This window comes from Falco cherrug, chromosome Z, assembly GCF_023634085.1.
Source record: "Falco cherrug isolate bFalChe1 chromosome Z, bFalChe1.pri, whole genome shotgun sequence".
Lineage (NCBI taxonomy): Eukaryota > Metazoa > Chordata > Aves > Falconiformes > Falconidae > Falco > Falco cherrug.
The window spans coordinates 15,995,128-16,019,598 of record NC_073720.1 but is presented as its reverse complement, the minus strand read 5'-3'; the positions used below and the strand labels follow the sequence as shown (position 1 = coordinate 16,019,598).

Genomic DNA, 24,471 nt, shown 5'->3' with positions numbered 1-24,471 from the left:
TTTTTGTTTAATTTCTGTATTTCTGTTAGTCCAAATTTGTTGTGTGTCTGCAATAAGAATTAATGTATATTGTTCAAGATAATATCACTGTCAGAATGTGTAAGAACAAGCATAAGGAGTTTGCATAGTAAACTAGTAAAGACATAAATATGAAAGCTAAATATGACAGTTGTGTATTTTTAAAATGTGATTCCAAGAATTAATTTTCACAAAAAAAGAATTGTTAAAAGGTATAGTAGTTTTACAATTTATACTAAACTGTGATCTCAAGGGGCACATTTTCAGTAACAGCACTGAGTCTGACCAAATAGTTTTCAGATATGTGTAAATAAGTACACGAAAGTAAAAAGCAAATTCATCTATATGACTTGTATCCCTATCACAGCCTCCCAAAAACTGGATATGTAATTCTCTATTTGCTCAGACATGTACTGGTATTAATGTGATCTGTATAAATATTTATGCTAAATTTCTAGTTACTGTGGAATTTGATTAAGGCTCAGAGTCCACACACATTGTAATTATTCATGCCAGTTTTTCTCTTAAAAGTACAATTACCAAAATCTTTTTTCACTACAGTCTTTGGAAGTTATTTGCATGTTGGTTTTTTGTTGGTAGGAGTACTGAAACCTGAAAAAGACAGAAACACAGATAGGTTCACTGTTACAAACAGTCCAGGCTTAGAGTTACTTATTTTGGCATATGTGTACATAACTTGGGCTCCTACGTACGTGGAATGCCTGATGTGCACTTCTAGAGAGCCAATTGCAGGCTTTCATAAATTATTTCTTCTGCTTTTGTGAAAAGGCACTGCAAAACTAAACCATGTGCATGCTTTTTCACTTTATTCTTATTTTAAAATGAAGTGGATTCTTGGCACTCCTTGCTCTTACCTAGGCTCTTTCTGGGGTCTTCATACTGCTGCTTCTTGTTTGCTCAACAGTGAAGATGATGAAATATGGAAATACAATGTTTGCAAATCAAAAGCTGCTGTTACAGTTTTCAGATTCTGTCTTTTTTTTGTTTTCCCTTTGTTTATTTTCTTTTTTTTTCCTAAATATACAAGCAAATATAGCACCCATGAGACCAGTTCTGAAAATCAGAAGTCTTTTATTGGGGTGACTGCTTTTTACAGAGCCTATTTTATATTCACAGCTTTATAATTCTTTACATCAAAGTTTTTCTCACAAAATTACTGCAGCTGTGTCTATGTATCAGAAGAGCAATCTTTTGTCTGGCTCAAAGCCCATTGCGTTACTGAGTGAAAAAAACGTCTGCATGTACAGTGGCAGTTTGTTGTGTCTGCTGGCTTTTTAGTATAGGGACGTTTTTGTCATCTTATTCTCCAAATAAATAATAAGAAATCTATCATTAGATGCCAAAGTATTCTGTAAGTCAACAGCAGTCAAGATTTGAGGGATGGAAATGCGGTGGAAGGCATGGGATATATGCAGTACGTTCAACGCAGATGTTCAAGAGTTGCTGCAATAGGTAGTTCTTGCAGTCAGTTTTGTCCGAGTCATGCTTGTGAAGGATCTTTTAATCCTTTTCAATTTTTTTTTTGTATTACAGTAATAGCCTGTTAAACATGAAAATAAGTTTTTTAAGAGTTTAGAAGTGCATTTCCCTTCCAGTACACATTAGAGTTTTTAAACATAGCAGTAGGCTGAGTCCTTGCAGTGTGGGCAAAATACACTTTACATTTAGTTACGAGGGTGAAACCAGTACCTGTCTTGGCACTTAAATAAATACTCGAAGAATTTTCCTCTTTTTAAACTCTGTTATGCAGTATAGTACAAATAAAACCAAATACACTCTGCCTTACATTATTTACTTTTTAATTACTTAAATTTTTACATGTAATGCAAACCAAAAGGTACAGAAGAAATATGACAAAACATGAAGTGAGTTCTGTGGAATACTCTTCAGCTTAAGAAATGCTGTTGAGGAAGAGTAACGTAGAAATACATTAAATAATAAGGGCATGCAGAAAGTGGATGCAAAATGGCATTATAGAAGAAGTAGGGGTAGCCAACTGAAATTAGCAACTAGCATGTTTAAAACAATGCGAAACAATTTTCACAGCCAGGTAATGAAGTTGTGCATGATCAGCAGGATGATGCAGGAGCTCAAAAAATTAAGTCTATATGAAAGGGACTAAACTGTTTTATGAGGTTAAATTCAGCAGTGAAAATTAAACAGCATTGCCCAGAAGCAGTCTGCAGCTCAGAAAATCTATACATCACAGCATGTCAGGAACCAGGAGGGCATAGCTGTGGAAGATTGGCTCAATTTTTGCTCCATGTGCTTGGGCCACTGTAAGACACTTGGCGAATTGACCTTAGGTCTAATTCATTATGGTATTTCTTAATGTATTTTTTGCTAAATTACTTTTTTCTTTATAACCATAAAGAAAACCAATAGCCTGTAAGGTTGTTATGTAATCTCTGAACAGTCACTGTGTATGCGTGCCTAATCTGCTAAATACTGCCTAAGAGAAATAAATGTCAAGTTCTTAACACCGTACCATCATTGACATGTTTTGCAAAACATAGTAAATTAATGGCTGGTAATCGTTCCATATTGTGAAATAGGTTGTTTACACCATTCAGAAAAATAGAATGGAAACTAGTTTTAAGCACTTGATTCAGACATGACTGAAACATGGAGCACGATGTGTAGCACTTGAAGATGAGCATATTGCACTCATCTCTAGTCTGCTTTTGGGCTTTCCTGGAGCAGTGGAGGGAATGGGAATTCAGTGTGGGTAAAGAAACTGGATTTACTATTTTCAGAGCATGACTATGTGCTTAAGCCCTGGGGATTTGAGATGCCCGTGTGTATGGCTGATCCTGCACATTACTGTTTGTGATGAAGTATCAGACAGAGAAATGTCATGCCTGCATTGTGTTTTCCTAATTTTTGTCCTTTATGTGTCATTATTGAGGTCCCATGTATCTCTTATCCCCACATTGCAGCAGGAAAGACAAACTATTAAGCAGAAGTATGCAGAGCTTCTAAACTCAGGAGCGCACTCAGTGGTACAGTGAAATTCTTATTAGTCATCTCCTTATATGTGGGAGTTAAGTCCCAAATTGCCAGAGATGTAATCTGTGAAAGAAGTGATTTCAAAGAGTGGTCTGAGTACAGTGAATATTTCAATAACACTGAATGGCTGCGGCTGTGATTCTCATGTACATATTTGAATTTGGAATAAGTTGTGTCATTTTTTAAAATTAATGTTTTTCTGTATATTGTTAAACACAGGGCAATGTCCATAAAATCTTGGAAAAGTGCAATTTACCACTTACTGGGAAACAATGTGTAAACCGCATCATTACAGAGAAGGTAAAGTACTGTCCTTGAATCCTTGTCAGTATTTTTCTCTTCTACCCCTAAGAAGGGACACTCAGTAAAAGTAGAAAAGTCTAGTAAAAATGAAGAATATATTTAGTATCTGTTACTAATGAAGGCAAGGATTCCCCTGGAGTTGTTCCAGCAGTCTAGGCACTCATATTTTTCCTTTTGAAGCTTTCACCATTGACATCTAGCATACTGGACCGTACAGTTCAAACATTCAGAACAAAGGTGCCATGCATGAGAAATATGCAAAGTGTGTGTCTCCTTATTTTTCCCATAGTATTCCTGAAAATTTGCCATGTGCAATGCAAATCCTCAAATGCAGCTGTAATCACAGATAGTTTTTTCCAGCAGAGCAACAGCTTGTGTAGCCACGTGTATGTCAGACAATTGGCATCTTCCTTGATGTGTACTACACAGCCTTTCAGAGAAACACAACCTGTAGCTGTGGCAGGGCTTTAATTTTTTTGTCATTACTTGATTCCATTTGTGAAGCAATTTATTCTCCAGTGCAAGTCCATGTGAATATCTAATACCACTGCTGCTCAAAATACATTAGTGGATCTTTTCAACAAGGGAGAAGTGATCTGAGATTTTTGCTGTAACCATACTCCTTCTGTTATCAGTGTTTACATTTGTAAGAGCTTAGAGTAGTACCTCTTTGAGCCACCTATCGTACCAAGAATGCATCAAAGGTGCTGATGTAGAATTTGCTTTTTCGTGGTAATCTGTTGCTACTGGAATCTAAAGGGGTTTTTCTCCACAAAGTAAGTGAAAATAAATGAAAGCGTGGAAGGTTTTCCAGGTTTTTATTAACTGACCACATACAAAACATAAGGAACAAAAAAATGAGAGTCAACAAGGACTGATAGAAAATAAACAACAAACAGAAATTTCTCTTAAGTGCCACCACTTGTTAGATCTGGTTGCTTTATTAGGAGATGACACAAACGTACAACAGTAGTTTGATAGTGTTGCAAATTCTGTTTCTACACTAGCTTCCTAATGTGTATGTTCCTTATGCCCAGCAAGATGAGCTATCATTTTTCAGTCCCTTAAATCAGTCTCACATGCTCAGAGGACAGCTGAATTTTAGTACGGTTCTGTAATGAGCTTAAAATTGCACTTACCTTTCAAGTTCAACCTTCGCTGGTCTTTTGCTGCTGACCTTATTTGGTTTTTTTAAGGAAAATTACTATAGGCCTTTTGTTTCACTGGCAACTAGCATGCAACCTGTGCATCATTAAAGTGCACAATGTTTTACAGACGTTTCTATTTGGTAAGCTTGTGGGCCTTGGAAGTGGAAAGCACATCTTAGAATACATCAGAAAGAACAGCTTTTGCTCCTTCAGCCACTTCCTCTCAGGCTTTCTATTAAAAGTACAAGAAATCTTGTCTTTCGGTTTCAGCGCCTGAAAAGACTAAAATTTACACTGGGTGTGCAATAGCTGTTGGAGAAGCTTATAATCTGTTGAAAGTGATCAACCGCTCTTTGCCATAAAAAAAAAATAATAGAAGAATGATGGAGATGTTGTCTTTTCCTATTTTCCTTCATGATATCTTGGTGTGCATTGTCTTGCAGCAAAGAATGTCTAGAGCCCTTTCCTTTGGGCCTCGCAGTTCTCACCAGATTGGGGCAGGAGGCATGGTCCTCATTTCATGCATTTCAAAACAGTTGCATGTTTTCCCTACAAAACTAACACATCTCATATTTTAGGTTCTTTCAGGTACAAATAAATGTGGCAGAAATTTTTACTGGTCAGTTAGGAAAGTGAAACCAATTGGTAATGGCATCTTTTGTTACTGAGGGAATTCTACCTATCTCAGCACTGCATTTTCTACAATATTATTACTTAGGTCCTTGTTTTCTGCTTCAATAATAAATAATTAATTGTGTGCTCTTTGAACCTGGCAGGCTGTGTTTGATGTGGACAAGAAGAAGGGTTTGACCCTTGTGGAAATCTGGGAAGGACTAACAGTGGATGATATCAAGAAAAGCACTGGCTGTGACTTCACAGTAAGTCATTTTACAAACAAATATAGTTAGTCTGGTGTCAGAACAAATATTCTCCACAAATACTCATCACACGAAGACTTGCAAACAGGGTAAGTTTCCTCCGTGTAGGTAAGGGTTCAGTAGATTACCTATGGGATTTACAGTGAAAATAGGAAGATAATTGAGGGCTAATCCAGTATGATTACATTGGAAATATTTGAAGCTAGGAAAAACAGAAGAGATGGAGAAATGACTAAAAGGACAATGTGGAAAGGGAACTTTTATGATGCGTTGAAGAGGGGAGCAGATTCATATCTGAGGGGTGGATGAATATGTATTTCTCCACTGTATAAGTTAGTTTAGCTAACTCTCTGTTGCTAAATTTTCATGCTGTCTTTAGGTGGGGTTGTAAGTCTTCTCAAAAGGGGTGACTGTATGTGTCCACTCGGTGTTAGTAGTGCCAATCAACTAAATGTTCTACTGTAGATATCTTTGCTTTTTCTCTCCCTTTGCCTTGTACAAATGAAACTTACGCTGTGCATTAATCCAGAAAAACGCTGCCTTTTGACCTTCACATTCATTCATTCTTAAGTCTCACTTAACGCTAACATGAAACTGGCATATTAATAGAAAGCGGTAGCACACTTGTAACTGATTGGATCTGTGTGGTTAATAACATATAGTTTCTTCATGGCCTTCTCCTACATGCATATTACAAATTTTTTTCTTTTGTATTGTGAAGTCTTCTGGGGTAGGTCAGCTCTCCTTTGGTGAGGGCAGTGAGTATGACAGTTTACACGTTGTGCTGTAAAAGTAGTTGGGGAATATTTGGTAATGAGGTGCAATGCTCTTTCTCCTTGCAGAGTTTCATGGCAGGGCTAGGACACATAACTGAAAGACTGCAGAGCAGTTGTTATGTGAAAGAGTTTGTTATTAAGGCTTTGAGTATACTATTGGCAATAAATAAAACTTTCTGAGCAATAAGTCTGTGGAATTTCATTAATTTCCTGTGTCCATCAGAGAGCGTTTCTGGTAACTAAATATGATAATATATCTTTTTCTTGTGGAATTTTAAATATTTCAAATAAAGTGCTGTTCACTTTTAAAAATACTTTTTTTTTATCTGAGAAAAATTGTTTGGTTAAAGATGCCTGACCAGCAGCTGCAATGTGCAGCAAACTGCTACAAAATCACTTTGCTCTCTTACTAATTTTCCATGTAACATTTTATGGAAGTCATTATTATTTTTTAATTCATAGTGAAAGCAACCTTCCATTTTCAGCAATTCTGTGTGCAAAAGAAATTATTCATTCAGTTTCTGACCATGATTTTTGAAAAAATCAATTTTTTAAAACTTTGGTAATGTTAGGACTAATTTATCTTTGGCTGATCAGCCTGTCAAACAGCTAGCATCCCAAATTAAAGCATAAACATGACATTGTTGGTTTGTATCTATTGCAGTCAGTCACTTTGGTCTGTTCTTGCATATTTATTTGGGGGATTAACTTAATGATTAATTTGAAGGTGCAATATTTAAATAGCATTTAAATAGACTGAAACTACAGTAAAAGACTTTTGCTGTGAGAAGACACCAGTCCTTAGGTGTTCAAAATCTGCTTGTTTGGAAAGAGTCAGTTTCTTTTTGCTTCAGGTGACTAATATATATGTATTTAACTGAGTGTGTTACCCAAAGTAATATTCAGCAGCCTATGCTCAAGGCAATGAAAGCAGAAGCAACGAAAGAATGCAGAGAAAGAAGTGATAAGCTTAAAATTATGGGCTATGGTGTTAAACTTCACAGCAGCATGGTGGATATCACAGGGGAAGTCTGTTAGGGCCAAAGGAGGGATTACCAACACCCACCATCCCTTAGTGCGTTCCTGTCAATGTTACAGTGGTATAGATTTTGAATCTTTAGGATAGCCTGAAGTCAGCAATTGGTGAGAGGTATTGCAACAATCCACCATCTAGGTCCTTGGGATCTGTCTGACTGGGATCAGGAAGGGACACTTCACAGGCACCATTTCCTAGTTCTCCTGAAGGCAAACTCTCACGCAGTCTGCCTTGTATGGGTGCTTGGCCACGCATGAAATGATGAGCTGCACTGAAGGAGCTGTGGGCATGAAATATGTAGATGCTGCTTTGTTTATGCACTTTCATATACTTATCTTGAAAGCATGTGGCTTGCGCAAATACTTGCAAAGCAATGGTTGCTTGCAAAGCATGTACCTCAGCCAAGGTATGTGAGAGGGTCAGTCTGACCTACTGATTGGTAGTTATAAAAGTGCCTGAAATCTTTAGGGCTCTGCAGATGGAAAGCATGAACCACAATGATTTGTTAAAGCTGTGGCATGGAAGAGCACTAGCTATTCCCTTCTCTTTTTTTTTTAACTCTTCTAAAGAATGTTTTCAGGCCACAGTGACCCAGTCCTCCCCTCATTGAAATCCTTACCAAAGCTTCTGTTGACATCTGTGACAGCAAGACTGGATCACTGCTGTGTAATATTAGACCCCTGATGTCCCGATTTTCATATACAGCAAACACCTACAGCTCCTTCACTTAGTTTTGTGGTCTGGGAAATAGAGGTTTGAGCCTTGCCATAGGCATTTGTTCAGAAAGCAGCATCCTTGGTCCTTTTTTCTACATTTGAAGACTCTGCCTCAGGCTTATTTGAAAATGTAACAGTTGTGCTTGTGATTATTTATGTTCACTGAATGAGACATCTTGTTCCTGTTTATATTGGTGACAGGAACTTTAGCGATATTGTTTTGCTACAGTAAAAGCAGGTTTTTTGGATCATGTTTCGCTAGTTTGAAACAGAACTGATGGAAATTGAGAAACTGACCCTTCTCTAGCAGCTTTTTTCAGTGGATGCATGGAATGTTCTGAAATAAAACATCTCTCTAGGTTCATTACAAGTGAGATTTTAAAGGATGGTTGTTCCTTTATAGATAACTGTCTCTGCCCATGCAGGCAACTCCTTTCTGTAGAGGAGAACTTTATAGCCGATACAGCTTTCTTTGAGACACATCTGGCTGTACAGTCCCATTTTCACAGCATTTTTAATTATTTGGAAAAACATCTGAAGGACATTTGCAACCACAAAATGTTAAAGAAAATATGATTTAGAGTCAACTATCTTCATTATAGACTGGCATCATATAAGAAATAAACAATTCATGCTTGATTTTACTGTGCTGTGAAGACAAAGTGTTGGCTTATCTTGCATGCTGAAATCAGATTGCTGTAGCTAGCATATAGATCACCTTGGAAGGTAATCTGCTTGGGTTTGTACTGGCATATACATTGATGAGACCATGAGAGAACAAACTGAGAACCATACTTTTACAGATGTATTCCATTATAAAAATAATCAGGGTGAGTTTGTCTAGGTAAAAATTCACCATCCTCCCTGGTTGTTTTTTTTTTTCTTAATGTAAAAGCTGTCTTACAAAATGATCTTAAAAGATAACTTGGAGTTTAAGAAAAGCATCTGCCAAGGAAAAGTTAGGTAGCTGAATAGCAATTGACTAGTGTATGTTTAAAAAGAAATTTACTATCCAAGTTCAAGCCAGTGAGTACAAAATAACAGAGGATATGGTTTTCTTTTCTGGAACTACATTTTGCTTTGAGGAAACAGGCTTTTGCAGGTTCGAGTCCATTCTTAGATGGATGTTGTGTTTTTCCAGATCATTCACCCCACTGCAAAAGGCCCATCAGGAACAATTTTGTACAAAAGCTGATGTTGGAATTGTGGTTTGCTTTTATCTGCATTTTCAGATAATTAGGACTTAACAAGGGATAAGCAACTTTTATTATTTTAACAAATATGCTAACACTGGTCCATCTTTTTGTTGTTGTTATTGTTTGTTTGAGGGACTTTTTTTACATTTCTGAACAGTGACTTGCTTTTACACACCTGATAAGGTCATTAGAAGTTACTACAACTCATTATCATTCAGAATCAGGCCTTAAAAGAACTGCTTGCTATGAAAAAAGACATAATGAAATAAGCATAGAGCTGTTTGTGTAGCTGAAAAGACTAGTTTGGGGTTGGAAATCAAAGGCTCAATAAGCTTGAATTGCAGGAGGTCTCTGAGGCCATGTGTCCTCTTACCAGTTCAGAGGCTGCGTACATGACTGCCCAGGCAAACTCCCAGTACACCTACCTGTTCAACATTAGCAAAGTATTTTGAAGGTTCCAAGATACGCTGTTCTTCCTGTTAAGTGTAACAATATTAAGAATGTATTGCTTAGGCAGTATTTAAGAAAGTAGCAACTCTGCAGCTGTGTAGTGTAGAATAGTCCTCATTAATCACATTCAGCCCTTACCAAATGCTGTGCTTTTAGCACGGGGTGTTACTAAATTGACTGACTCTACTGGGATTTAAAGCACTGGACTCAGGGAGCTTTCTGCATTTCAAACTTGATTACTCCTTGTTTTCCACGCACAAACTAACCCTTTTGTTATATTAGCATTTTTCTGCTTATTTAATCACATTTTATTTAGAGCAAAGAGTTGTACTTGGGTCCAGTTCTGAGCGGTGCTGGGCTCTTACCACCTCTTTTATCTTCAGTAGGCATTATGGCACTTAGCACTCATGGGGGCCAGACCCTTTCAGAAGCAGATAGTGGTACACACAAATGACAGCTGTTAGCATCAGATGTTCAGACATTACATTTAATGTAATATGCTCATTCAGATGCAAAATGAAGTTTTGATGGCATCAAAATCTGCGTCAGCAGAAAAACAATAATCGCTTTGGCATTAGCAGCATACAGATTTTAATGGTGCTATCTTCATCCTCCAGCTTTTTCCCTTAATTCAATGGAACCATCTCTGGGTGAGGCAGATATGGGCCCAAATTAAGTGAGGCACACAGGCAGTTGGAGTCAGAAATGTTGAAACATTTCTGGAGCTAGCCCAGGAATGCTGGTGCACTAAAGGAGTTTCTCCAGCTCCTCTACACTTGTACCTATTACATCTATTTATTATCCTACTTCACACACAACTTTGAAAAATCAATGAACAGTTTCCATCCACTGAAAACCTTTCATTAGCATTTGATACAGTAAACACATTCTTCATGAGCTAAGCTTTCCTTGTTGGCTGTTCTCATAAGGTTGTGTGATATATGGTGGCTGGAGGAAGGGTAATGTGGAAATCTAACTGGTCCAGGAAATACAGCCCTGTATTTCTGGAGAAAGAGGCTTTAACGCTTGGAAAGACCCTTTTCTATCACTTTTTCATAAGTTAGCTTGTTCAGTACTGTTAAGTGAAAAAGAAGGGATAAGGAGGCAGAAGGAATGCAGTATGTGGTGTTTCAATGCAGTACGTCAGGTTTCAGTTGGACACATTAATTAGGAGCCAGATTATCTGTGGAACTGCCTGAACAAGTGAGATCACATGAGTTACTTTTGATCTTCATCCTGGGGCACCTATTTATATAGGGCTAGGAACAGGAGACATTTAAAGAGGCTTGGATCTTCTGTGGAGAGCTTTTCCTCCAGGTATTTGTGTAGACCTGCAGCCGGGGTTTAATCAAATGTTAACCATTGCTACTCTTCAAAGTCTTCTCTGTATTGTTCCCATTTATGCCTTCTTCCCTCATCTGGTTTCCTATTTAGGCTTACTGTGTTTTACTTTTGGTCTGCTGGATATTTTATAATATCACTAATTGATTTTTATGACTATGGTATTAAAACAATAGAATATATAAGTTTATCCTCACACAAACATGAATGTGAATGGAAAAAAGTAGGTTTGTTTTTTTAAAGAAGATAAAATTATAAGTATTAAACTATCATCATGAAACAAATCAAATGAATGTGAATGGAAGAAGGCAAATTCTAAAAAAATAGGTAAAATCAGAAGTATTGCATTATATCATCATCAAACAAACCAATGTATACATATACTATAGGTACAGTGTGTGTATTGTATGTGTATACATTTGATTGTTTATCTTCTACTAATGTGTGTGTTCTAAAACTCAATTGATTACTTCTCCACAGACCTAGCATTGACGGACAGCATCCTATTTCCTGGTGGGTGGGGAGGAAATGCAGAATGAACTTGGCTGTTGAGCAAATAAGGGGAATAATCAATCTAAGATTCCTTGGCATGGTTGTTTTGATGCTGCAGTGGCCATTCAATCATGTATTGAATATAAACTTGTTTTGTTGCCTCAGCATCATTCGGTGTATTGATGCATGTATGCAAGTGGATTAGAAGGTGGTGGCTGAGGCTGTTGCCCATGTGCAGCTCTCTCTCCTGTTGCTGTTCACAGCAAGTGCAGGCCCGCTGTACACAAGCTGTGACCATCTACGGGCCAGTGCATTAACTAAGCCATGGCCAATTTTTGAGCTATGTTCATGTGCCTTACTGTATGCTGTATAATTGAGGAACTGCTTCACATGAGTTCAGCTCTTGTTTCTGCTGGCATTGGAAGCCATCTGAGAAGACTATGCAGTTAGCAGGGGCAAATACAGGTTCGGCTGTCCAAGTTTAATCTGCATTCCTAAATCAGTAACCCAGTTCAAAATAAATGAAGTTTAGAGGCTGGATACTGGTGCCATGGATATTTTGTATTCCTGCATCAGAAAATGTAGTTACGGGAGAATTTATCTCTGAAATACTTCAAATATGTCAATTTAAATAAAGACAGTGTCTCTAGTCTTCAGTGGCACATAGCTGGTAGAGGTGGAAATGAAAGGTGGGTTGTACTGCCATATCTCTATGCTAACTGTTGTGCTTTTTCCCTCCTTTTTGCTAGGTTTCGCCAAAACTAATACCAATGAGGCAGATTTAAACGTGAAATACAGACTGGGCTTAATTTGCCAGAAGGCTTGTTTCCAAATGGGAGCTCAGTGAAGAGAAATCAATGTCTGGTTTGCAATTTTACTACTTGTTTCTTTTTTTTCTTTTTTTTTTTTTTTTTTTTGTAAGGGCTCTTTAAGTAGTTTCCAGATAGTTACAGCCTGAGTTTAAGTATCAGCCTAAGTTGTATTTTAACTTCATTACATTACCAATTGAAATTGAAAAGGTGAATTTATTCCCTAAATTTTGAATAATGTTGTACTAAAATGTTAATGAATATTGTAAAAAAAATGCCTTGTATTGTCTCTGCCAAATACTACATTTTTCACAGAGAATCAGAAAATGATCATGCAAAACTTATGATTTCCTCTGCTTTTTGTGATGTCATTAAACTTACCAGTCACTCCATTGCTCTGGAACTATAGCACTTATCATGTCCATTCTTCTGTAAAGGTGTGGAGGTTGTTTTTTTCTGGAGTTGTAGAGAGACATCAGGAATATGGACTTACTTGCCTTTTCCTGAACTTTTTAATGAGTCTGTGACAGAACTGTATATACCAGTGGAAATAACTGGGTCCTTAGCCCTGAATGTATCTATCTACTATTTCCATGGTGTGTGTCAGCTGGCATTAAGAAGCCTACACCTCCCAATGTCCAACTCTGACCCCTTATATTTAAATCCTACAAACTAGAATGGGACTAGTATGAAGGAGGGAAATCGAAAAGTCTCCATCCCCATGCAGACAACTGGTGGCTACACGTTGTCCCATGTGAACCACTCTTATTCTCCAGGTAGAATCCTTCTCCCCAGCCCTCATTCAAAGGCAAATTAAGATTGTTCCTGGAGTCAGGTCTGTCCTTCCAGTGTTACACAGGAAAACAGGGGAAGAGAATGTTGTGGGCACTTTGAAGTTTCTTCTGAATGGAACGCAGCTCATTAAAGCTGGAAGCAGTAAGTTTGCATGACTTGCCAATCAAGGCATTGGCAAAAACTAAGCCAAACTCATGATAACTAGAATGAATGCCATGAGACAATCAAAATGAAAATTTATTCTTTCATACTGGTTCTGCTGTTTGAGAAAGATCTTCCTTTCCCTGTTATTAATTACAAAATGACTGTTACTTTTGCAAGGGGGTAATATGACAGCATTGGATCTCACATACCAAATCAGCACAGCAGGTCTTTATTATACAGAGCATGAACTGACTGGAAATCTGCATTTAAAGTGTAATGGTTTCTGTCATTCATATAAATAGTAACATGTAAAACACTTCAGTTAAAATAGTTCCTGACATAATGTTTGATATCAGGACAGGAGCAGATTAAGTGACTGAAAACCATGTAAACTGTATACGCACAAATAAATTTATAATTATATGCCTATCATGTGTGTGATAAGCAGTGTTGGGATATGGTGTAGAAGGGCATTCTAGTACTAGGTGGATGAGGTATTCACTGTCATTGTCAGTGTGTGTTGTGGAAGCACTGTAACACATTTCTAGGGAAACAGATAGGAAAATCCCACAATATTTAGCTCCTGTACTAGCCTTTGTACTGCATTTTTCCATGCTAAAGTAAGAAATGCTTCTCTTTCATGGGACAGTTATAAAATCGGTCTTGATCCACCCATGGACTTGATAGCAGTAAAGCTGTTTTTATTAGAGAGATTATTTTGTTTAGTTGCCCTTACTCTAAACAATTCTTTGATAATCTCTTTTCAATACCAAGTAGGTTATCCTTATTCCCACAAAGGAATAAACAAAATGCCTTTGTAAGCACCTTTATGTAGGTACAAAAGTACTGCCACAATACTAAGTTTTATGACTTGAAGTTATGGGTGCTAATGGGTGGTAAGGTGTTGTATAGCCTGAATGTGTAGGCAAGACCTGAAGCTGAGCCCATGGAAAGAAAGTGTGTTGTACAAAGACCAGTGCTAATTTCCTGATTAAACATATAGACGTGAGTGGCTGGTAGGTAATTTGCATGCAAGGCTTGAAACAACATTGCTCAGAGTGGTCCAGAATATTAGCACAGGTTTAGCACAAGTTAGATTTTATCAAGCTTTAGTTTTAACCTATTGTCTCTGTTTAGGTGTATTCCCTATGTTATTCACTCATTCCAAACAAGTTACTTAAAGTTTGGCTATTTCTACTGCTGTAGAGGTGGACTGAAGTTCTGCTCACAGAGGTTTTGCAGATTAAAAGTCTCTGTATAGCAAAAACTGACTCTATTTTCACTCAGTATGAAACTTTTTGTTTTGGAGCATGTTTGAGAGCACGGATGTGATCCCTGAAGGTATCTTGCTCATCACTACTCAGAGCTCCTGTAAACAGTACTCAAAATGGATGCTGGTTCTAAAGAAGTATAAGTACTATTATTTAGTAGAGAAAGGGAGTTGCTATTAATTTATCCAGAGAAAAAAAATAATCTTTAAATAGCTGTGGAAGTCTTAAAGAAATCTATAAATGTTGACCTGTTGCAATTACCTATAGTACATTAATTGTAGGACTGATTAGTTAATTACAGCAAACATTTATTGGCATATATAAAGTACTGGAGGAGTGTCTGAGGGTGCATGCGATCAGGTGTGTGCTGCTTCTGCCATAGAACTATGCTTTGCTGGCATACGCACAGAAACCATCATTGTTATTAATGTATGGCTATGAAAAGACTAATGACCTGATGTCTAGGAGTTCCGCGCCTTGGTTTCTGAAGCAAAGAATTAGGAGCCACGAACTCCTGAGTTTCAGCTTTTCCATTTCTCCACTTCCTGCCTTGAAAAAATTCATCTGTGCTTTCTGCCTTGTCTCCTGTTGCTGGAAAATGAGGATGTTTTCCTTCGTACCTCATGGGGATGTTGTGAGGAATAATTAGCTAAGGTCCATGCAACAGGTTGTCTTTTATCTTCAGCTTGGAGATCAGACTTGATCAAGAGTGTGGAAGAGTACTTGAAGACTGCCATATATGCTGGATATTTGAGTTCTGTGTCTTCTCTTATTTGTATCAGTGTTAATGCAAGAGAGCAAAAGCCAATATGGTGCTGAAAACTGGGGATGAAAACTGGGGATGAAAGGAGAACAAGCTCTCTCCATAAAAAAACAGTGGTGCAAATATCTGTATGTCACACTTGAATTTTTCTATCTTGAGAACAATATATTGCAGTAGAATACTGGTATTGTTATGAAAACATCATGTATCCGCACAAGCTAATTGCTAAAAGCAGTGGCTCCATTTTCTAATTGATTTGTAAAGTAAGATTAGAAATTAAAGCGCTCGTAAGTATTTTCATAGATAAAGTTTACTCTAAGCAGTATTTGCTAGGATCGTGTTACAGGGGTGAGAGCTTCTCGTTCCTCTGTGGTGGGTGATGGTATGCATGAAGGTTTATTGAGACACCGCCTGCTGACAGCACTTCACAAGACAAGGACAGTTGATACCCTTTGTCCTGAAGAAGGTGATGATTCTACTATATTACCACATTGGACTTACTGCACTTCAATTTTATTGATTTTTTTCCCTGAAAAAAAAGCAAAAAAAAATATGAAATATTATAGAATATGTAGTTGTACTGTAAACTCTGCAAACTAAACATCAAAGTTCTTCTATGTATTGGCAAAAGAATCAATAAAGTAAAGATTAAAAATCTTGAGCTTCCTCTATTGTTGTCATTTTTCATGGTGTTCTGTCCTGCCATTAGGAGCAGTAAAAGATTAGCTTGTGTCTGCACCAGCATGTCAGACCTCAGCACAAGCAAAACCCTCAAGGTCTTGGCTGAAGGTGGAGGGGTTTGATAAACGGAAATAATGAAGCTCAAAACTCAGCTAACAGCTGGATTCTCCATGTTCTCTTACTGATGTCTCTGTTGGGTCAATCACAAACATAATTATCACATTCATTTTCATAATTACTTGGTTTTTACCTTTTGATTAAGACTGTTTTTGAAATTACAGCATTTAAGATGTTAATCATTCATGTTAGTGTGTGGCTGCATTCTGAAAATAGTACTAGATGACACATGAAAACAAATTGCGTTAACCACCTGGTGAATGATAAAGTAGATGATTGCAAAGTGATGAAAATGCTTGTCTGTAGATACTGGGGTCATCCTTCCATCCATGCCATAAGGTCATGCGTAAATATGTCACAGTATCATTTTATCTTCAGTGTCCTTGGAGAGCAGGTTGATAAATGTGCAGAAAAATGTTTAGGCTCAGAAAAAAACCTTGATGATTTTCTCTGAAATGAAACTTCAGTAAATTATATGCCTGGTCAAAATCCAACATTCTGTCACCCCTGTGAAGGGGAGTACAAGGTAAGTGCCAAAATCACACCAGTCTTGCGACTCTAAAATTTACTTATACAATGGTAGAAGGTAAAGATTCCCTCTGACAACAGGAGAAAGTTGGTTACAGGCATATCAACAGTTTTGTCATATCTTGCATATCTTCTGTTGTTGGCTATTGTGCTGGTTTTGGCTGGGACAGAGTTGATTTCCTTCACAGAAGCTGGTGTGGGGCTGTGTTTTGGATTTGTGCTGGAAACAGCGCTGGTAACGCGGGGCTGTCTGCATTACAGCTGCGCAGCGCTCACCCCGAGCCAAGGCCTGTTCTGCCTCTCACCCCACCCCACCAGCGAGGGGCTGGGGGGGCACAGGGGGTTGGGAGGGGGCACAGCCCGGACAGCTGCCCCCAGCTGACCACGGGGGTATTCCAGACCGCACGATGTCAGGGTCAGCATATAAAGCTGGGGGGAGAAGAAGGAAAAGGGGGACATTCAGAGCAATGGCGCTCGTCCTCCCAAGTAACCGTTAGGCATGACAGAGCCCCGCTTTCCCGGGGATGGCTGAACACCGGCCTGCCGATGGGAAGCAGTGAATGAATTCCTTGTTTTGCTTTGCTCGTGTGAGCAGTTTTTGCTTTACCCATTAACCTGTTTTTATTTCAACCCACGAGTTCTCTCACTTTCATGCTTCTGATTTTCTCCCCCGTCCCAATGCAGGGGGAGCAAACAAGTGGCTGTGTGGGGCTTAGCTGCTGGCTGGGGTTATACCACGACACTGATTTTACAATGTCCCGTTGTTTCTTTGATGCACTGCAGTATTCTGAGCCCCTCTTCTGCCCATATCCATCTGCTGCTATAGACCAGGTGTCTTAGCTCTGGACGTATCGACACCGCAGCACGTGTGCAGTTTTTAATGGAACAGCTTCAGGGGACACCTTGGGGGTGGGGGGAAATTCCTTTACTGAATGTATTTATGTAACGTCAGATTTTGAGGCTCCAGCAAGGGTGGAAGTAGCTTATTGTGTTTGTGTTGTGAAAACTTGCTGTGCCTGGTTCACATATTTATGTACTTATTTGTTTAGAAAAAGCATGGAAAATGAGTTCTCCATCTGCCTCCTATGGTACTTAGATTTTATTTGTCATATTTTTTAATGTAATGGCTTGCAAAAACAAGTAGAACATTACTTAATTATTTGTGGGACCAGTAGAGTCTAAAACTAGAACGTCTATTTCCACGGTCTTAAAGCTGTCCCCTGAGCTTGCAATCCAGCAGAAAACTGTTAAGTTTGTATAAAGCTGTGACAGATGCTTAGAGTGAGCTGCTGCGATGCTTTCAGGCACTGGCAGTGCTGCCTTTGGTGCTGTGGGAATCATCACATTTGTCTCAAAAACCCGTGCCTGTGTGAGATTCTCAAGCTTGTGTCCATCCACCTGACCTGCTGCGGGGTCTCACCAAGTGCGTAGGTTTGTGCACTTTTCAACGAAGGACTGGCACAGCCCCAGCTCATTTGAAAAAAATGGTGGTGATACTTCTTTCCCTGTATTAATTCAGCGAGTGTTAGTGAAGGTTCCGTTCCTGACTCTGTCCAGCAAGATTCAAAGCACATGTTGCTTATCCCAGGAAAGCTCCTAACCTGCCACGCTGCAGGGTGAGCTGGGTAAGAGCACGGATCGGGGGGAAACTGGCTTACTTTGCAGAAAGGACTGCGAGGGCTTTGAGGCTATGAATAGAGACGAAGGAGCAGGAAACACCTAGCATGTGAGTCATTCACCCAGCAGCGGCAAGGCCTGAATTCTCTTTTGAAGAATGGTTTTTATGTTATTAATACAGGCTTTAAACTGTAAGCAACTCTCTTCCTCTCCTTTCTCTTTCCCTGCATGTAGGCACTTACCTGCATTAAGCCCAGTGTTTTTCAGGGCAAGTGCAGAACAAAAACGTGAAGGCACCTGTGGAACTGGTAGGTCAAGCAGTGTGGTGCTCTGCCACCTTAGAAGGGTACAGAGGGGGATTTTCCCTTTTAAGATTAGATTGCCCAAATTAATCAAGTTCTCTTGGAAGTGCATCCTGCTGTGGTCCAGGAGACCTCTAAAGCGACCTAACCTAAACCATTGATTTTACGGCACTATGTGAATTGCTTTTATTTTTTGGGTAAGTTCCTGAATATAGCTTTTTGTTCTCTCAGCTGGAAAGTACGTAATACGTAGGTAGAAAAGGGAATTGCAATGTTTTGTAAATGCAGGGAAACGTGTTACAAGAAGCACAAAACCTGCAGCCAAGAGAAGAATTAGTCTGCATAAACTGACCAAAAGCAATGTGAAAAGCAAACTTACATGTCACCCTACCAAAAAAAAAAAAAAAAAAAAAAAAGCCAAGCCACAGAAGAAGCACATTGGTATCACCTACAGAAAGTATACATTAATTCTAGGACAAATTCAGTCTCATCTGTTTAGGCAGTGAGTGAGTAAAGACTATAAACTGGATCTGATGCCTATATCCTGCGAAACAGTGCTTCCCCTTTGGAAAATCTGGCTCTATGAGCAATTAACATTTTTATCTTAGATCTGTTTGAGAATAAAGAGAGCTGTGTATGGCTAAATAGGCAAAGCTGTCTTGTCCAATGCATATCCCTAAAAATACAATCTTTAAAGCTATAATCAGGCACTCTGGCTTGCCATTCATTTCTGTCTAGTTCCATCTTGCATTTGCTCCAATAAAACCCATCACTTGTGCTTTCCTCCTTCTAGCACCCAAGAGCAGCTCCCTTTGCCCAAGGAAGACTGCTCAAATTTCAGTTTTCCTGCTTGTCTGGGCACATTCTGGGGTGAAGGGAAGCAGGCAGAAGTGTAGCAGTGTGTCCCCGTATGTCTGCCAAGCCGTGACAGTGGGAGAACTGAGACCAGAAGAGCAGAGCTGGTGTTCTGTGCTCGGCTGGATGGCTGCTGGAGGGCATTGCTTGCTCTGGCTGCTCTCAGCCAAAATGTGGCTGTGACTGAGGGCACAGGCAGAGATGGTGCTGGGGAGCGGCGTTAAGAGAGCTACCGCTGAGCATCAGCACATTGGGTGTGCCGGCCTGTTTCTAATGCACCGCTACTCGTGCACCTCCCGCCAGAAAAAAAAAAAAAAAAAAGATACTTGGTGTGGTGTGTTCTTCTCTTTGTTTTTCATTTCATCTCAACTTGGAGATCATGTGGATGCCTGTGTTTGATAAATGAAATTTATGGCCTCCTGTGGAGTGGCCACACCTTACTGAAGGTCCAGGGGGTGGCTAGCCTAAGCCCTGAGCATGCTTCTGGGGCAAGGAGGAAGACATCAAGCTTGGATGTGGCTATGTGGCTCTTCTCAGGTGTTAGATGCTTGTCATATGGGCAGTGCTTGCAGAGCAGTGCGGGGCAGGTCTGTACCAACACACCTGTCTGCCCTGGCTGAGGATAGCTCGGGAGTTCTTCGGACCAAATGGCAGGGCTCGGCACAAAAACACGTCACTGTCCTGTGTGGCAGAACCGCTACTGAAGCTCTTGGTTCCACGAAGATATGCTTCTCATCCTGTTGCTGATAATTCTTTCTTCTTCAGGCTTACAGGCTGGTATTTGCTGATTCTCTCCTCTGTATCAATTAATACTGACATTTTCAGGTTCTTCTTTTCTTCAGGCAACCTACTGTCTGGGGAAAAAAAAGGCAAGATAAGAAAAAAAACGTCAATGACATAAATCTGCTAGCTATAAAACTGAAGGATGGTGAAATTAGTCTGCAACAGCATATCTATGTTCTCATTAAGAGCAATTCAGCATTTTTAGGACACGTTAACTGCTGCAGTGAGAAGAGGCTGCAGACCAATATAAAATAAACTAGCACCTCGCAAAGTCCCATTTTTAATTTCCAAAGTACTTTCCTTCAGTCATGCAGGAAAGTCATTGTCCGGGGCAATAGTTAAAAAGAAAACATCACAGATGAGTTTGGGTGTGGAGCTGCAAAACTCATCCAATGTGAAAAAAAAACTCTGCATGTTAGCAAGGACAAAAACCTAGAGGTATTTTTTATATATATATATCTATATATATATATATATATATCTCATCACAGAGTAAACCAAGAAAGTGTAACAGTCACTGATAGCTTCACTTCAGAAGTGGGAGAGGCCATAGTTGGTAATTATCCAAATCACCGCTGCTGCATGTCTCTACCAAACCAGCTCTGACCCTTTGCAAAACAATCCCGCTGAGAATGCATCAGCCTGAGAGCTGGTTTCTATGGGGATTTTAATTGTGTGGCAGGTTATTTTCATGGTGGAGCTGAAAGGGGCAGAGAGACCAGGGAGCAGCAAACATAAGCTGGGTGCAGCAGATGGGGAGCACGCGGGCAAACAGGCCCAGATGTTGCACCGCGGCACTGCTGGCCCTGGGGCAGTGACCCACCCACCACAGGTCACTGCTCCTGGCTGTCGGTTTGGGTGGGATCCTCTTTTGGGTGATGTCTGCAAGCACATGTTTACTTCAAGCATACCTTCAAATCCGATCAGTTTTAAGTGCATGCTTGTGGACCTCTGGGAGCATGGGTGTCGAGGCAAAGGCCAGAGGAAGGCAGGCGACAGATGTCCTGACCTGAGAGGGCTTTTTGGCTCCAGCAGAGTGTGGCCAGACAGGACCTGCCAGCAGCAGGGGCATTTGTTTGCAGTGTGTGCAGGACATACAGTGGTCCTTAAGGCGGAGCAATTGACAGTGGGATGGGAGAGCTGGGACATGCTGTGCAATGCCACTACTGGTGTCACAGTTGCCCCATGCTGTTAACACCCATCTCAAAGTCTGATCAGTGCTGTGCGAAAAGCACACAGAAGCTGTGTGAAAAGGTGCTTCAGCCTATTTTGCAGAGATTTTTCATCTTTTCCATGAGATGCTGAGTACTGAACCCTGGCTTGGATGGGGCACATCTGAAAGCTGTCATATGCAGTACAGTTCTTATAGCATGACAAGTTTTGGCAGTAGTTGACAGTTTTACCCCAAAGGGAGACCAGTTCTTAGTACAAGAGAACCCTATGCACAGCGTGATGCTCCAGCTGGGGCAGTCATGTGCGGCAGTGGTTTTACTACCACTACCACAAACTACACAGTGCAGTTTTAGCTAGTTGAGCATTAACTACTAAATATGTATCAATTCAGTGAGATTGTGGCCTAAGGATCCCAGTACTGCTGCTCCCAGATGTTGTATCTCACCATTGAGTCACAGTAAATGTTTTAAGCCTGTGGCTTTCAAGTACTGGGACAGGTTGTACTAAAAGCTAGAAATAATCTAATAATAATGCAATCTAACAACTATATTTAATTTGAGAAGTTCTGTAAAAATCTAGTAAAGAAAGAGTGCAGAAGAAGGGCTTTCCCATAACTTTCTTGCCACTTAGCATTCAAAACTTCATACATATTCACACAGTGCTTTGCAGTTTAAGAGGACTTGGGCAAATCAAAGCCAGCAACAGCCATTCATCTGCATAATAACTGGGGGCCAGATGAAGGAAACAAGCTCTAATTGCACCACCCCTATTTGCAGTGAAGCTTTCAACAATAAAACTGGATACAGCTTCAGTCTCGCTAGTTATATTGAACCTTTAATGTTGAAAATGAAAAAAGGTAACTGGGTTTGCTGAATAGGTCAGCATCATCATCTCTGCTGGGGAATGTGGTTACCTGTATTATGGCAGCAATAGGAGGTTGGTGCCCTGTGCCCAGGCACTGTGCAATCACCCCGGTGAGCAATGGGGGGGCTGCAAAGACGGCTGGAAATGGTGCACTCAGCATATCCTCACCCACAGAGGGGTAATATCCAAATGGGCTGAAATGACATAAGAAAAAATCAGTTCTTAGCTGGTTTCTGCCACAAAAGCCCAGGACCACAGAGAACGAAATCTGCTATGTCCTCTTAGATGAATTAAATTGGTGGTCTAAAATGAGCATTAATTCCTCTCCAAAGCCTGGTTTGCTGGGGTGGTGTGGGCCCCAGGGTTTTTGTCGCTGCCGCTGGCTGGGTCTTGGTGGCAGGGAACCAGCCTTTTTGCTGCCATTGCTATTTTTATGGCATCACAAAATAATGGATGTCTTTGAGCATGAAACGGAGCTGTGGCAGAAGTGTTATTCAAAGCAGAGGGCTTTTACTTCTATTTGAGTGGTTCAAAGTAAGATTGCAGAGTTATTTGCTAACCCTGGTACATAAAAAAAAAAAAAATAAAAAAACTCCCTGCAGCTGAGAACCATCTCCAGAAAGCACAGGCAGAGTTGCTCTCCCATGCCATTTCCCCCCCTCCCCCAGTTTTCCTTCCCTCTCAGTCATGTAAAAACACAGTATTTGTTTTTCACCGTTTTCCTGTGTGGGGAAAAAAGAGAAATTCAATTTTTTTTTGTTGGAATGAGAGATATTATATTTTTACCTTTTCTTTCACAGATGCTAACAAGACAGTCTCGGGATCCTTGGCATGCATGCATCTGTGTAAGTGCAAGATAAAGAGGGAGAAGATGATGGTCAAACATGTTACAGTGATATTAAGTGGCATGGGGCTAGAAATGATGCAGTTTAAAGATAATTTTAAATCTCTTTGGCCAGGTCAATGTCTTGTTACCAGTCCTGGAAAAGGGACTGCACATCATATTATGAGCCATAGTTCCTGAAAATGCTGTAGTTTGCTGCTGAAGCCACTTAAAATGATGGAACAGTGAGGCAGCAGGCAAATGCTCAACTTTCAGAGTCTCAGAGCTTTTTAGATAACCAAAGAGTATAAAGAATGCCAATTAGGATTTTGGCCAATTCTAGCACTAGTGGAGCATGTGAAGTGCTGGCAGGGCAAGATCTGGTTTCAGTAGTGGAGATGCGGATTACTTCCCACGGATTATTTTTGGACAGGTGGAAGTAGTTATTTCTGATTACAAAATGGGGAATGTGTGTGATGCCAGGGCCAGAGGCACTGATGTGAGCCTGAGGCCACTGCTGCCCTTAGGGTAGCTGAGCCTTCAGGCAGGGACCTGCTGGGGCCCCAGGCTTGTGCTGAAGATGCTCTGTATACACTTGGTCGGGGCTCTGGCTTTTAATCAGACTCTGGAATTGTCCCCAGAGAATCTTGATACATTAAAAAACAAATGAATGTGTGAGAATATCCAGGAGAACCAGCTCATTTTAAAATTCAGGTAAAGTTTTGGAGAGGAGTGGTTCACATATGTGCAAGGCCAGGAGAACAGTTTGTTCATTGCCCAGACTTGTGGCTGGAAAAAGTCTTGTGAAACTTGTTTTAAAGGAAATTTTGGCCGGTAGTAATAGTTCTCCTGTTACCAGAAAACCTAATTTTTTTACCTCCCATCTGACAGCATCATTGAAAGTTCATCCTGTCACTTGACCTTTGCTTCATACAATCCTAGAATCATAAATCATTTGGGCTGGAAAAGACACTTAAGATCATCGAGCCCGACTGTTAACCTAATGCTACCAAGTCCACCACTAAGCCATGTCCCTAAGCCCTACATCTGCATGTTTTTAAAATACCACCAGGGATGGTGACTCAGCCATTTCCCTGGGCAGCCAGTTCCAGTGCTTGACAACCCTTTGAAGAAATTTTTCCTAATACCCAGTCTAAACCTCCCCTGGTGCAGCTTGAGGCCATTTCTTCTTGTCCTGTCTCTTGTTACTTGGGAGAAGAGACCGATCCCCACCTCGCTACAACCTCCTGTCAGGTAGTTATAGAGAGTGATTAGGTGTCATGGTTTAACCCCAGCCGGCAACCCGGCACCATGCAGCCGCTCGCTCACTGCCCCTCACCCAGAGGGACGGGGAGGAAAATTGGAAAGGAGTGTAAAATTTGAGGGTTGGGATAAGAACAATTTAATAGGTAAAGCAAAAGCTGCGCCCACAAGCAAAGCAAAACAAGGAATTCATTCACAGCTTCCATGGGCAGGCAGGTGTTTGGCCATCCCCAGAGAAGCCGTAACAGTTTTATGTCACATGTAACAGTTACTTGGGAAGACAAATGCCATAATGCCAG

General features: G+C 40.1%; 1 protein-coding gene across 1 annotated transcript in view; it reads left to right on the top strand.

Moving 5' to 3' along the window:
- OXCT1 (3-oxoacid CoA-transferase 1) overlaps positions 1–15,827 on the top strand; it is an 86,136-nt gene extending 70,309 nt beyond the window's left edge. Inside the window, exons 15-17 of the mRNA XM_055699092.1 lie at positions 3,268–3,348; positions 5,276–5,377; positions 12,134–15,827. Coding sequence (XP_055555067.1) covers positions 3,268–3,348; positions 5,276–5,377; positions 12,134–12,169 — 219 coding nt within the window. The 3' untranslated portion in view covers positions 12,170–15,827. The remainder of the gene's footprint in view (positions 1–3,267; positions 3,349–5,275; positions 5,378–12,133) is intronic.
- Positions 15,828–24,471: the final 8,644 nt, after the last annotated feature.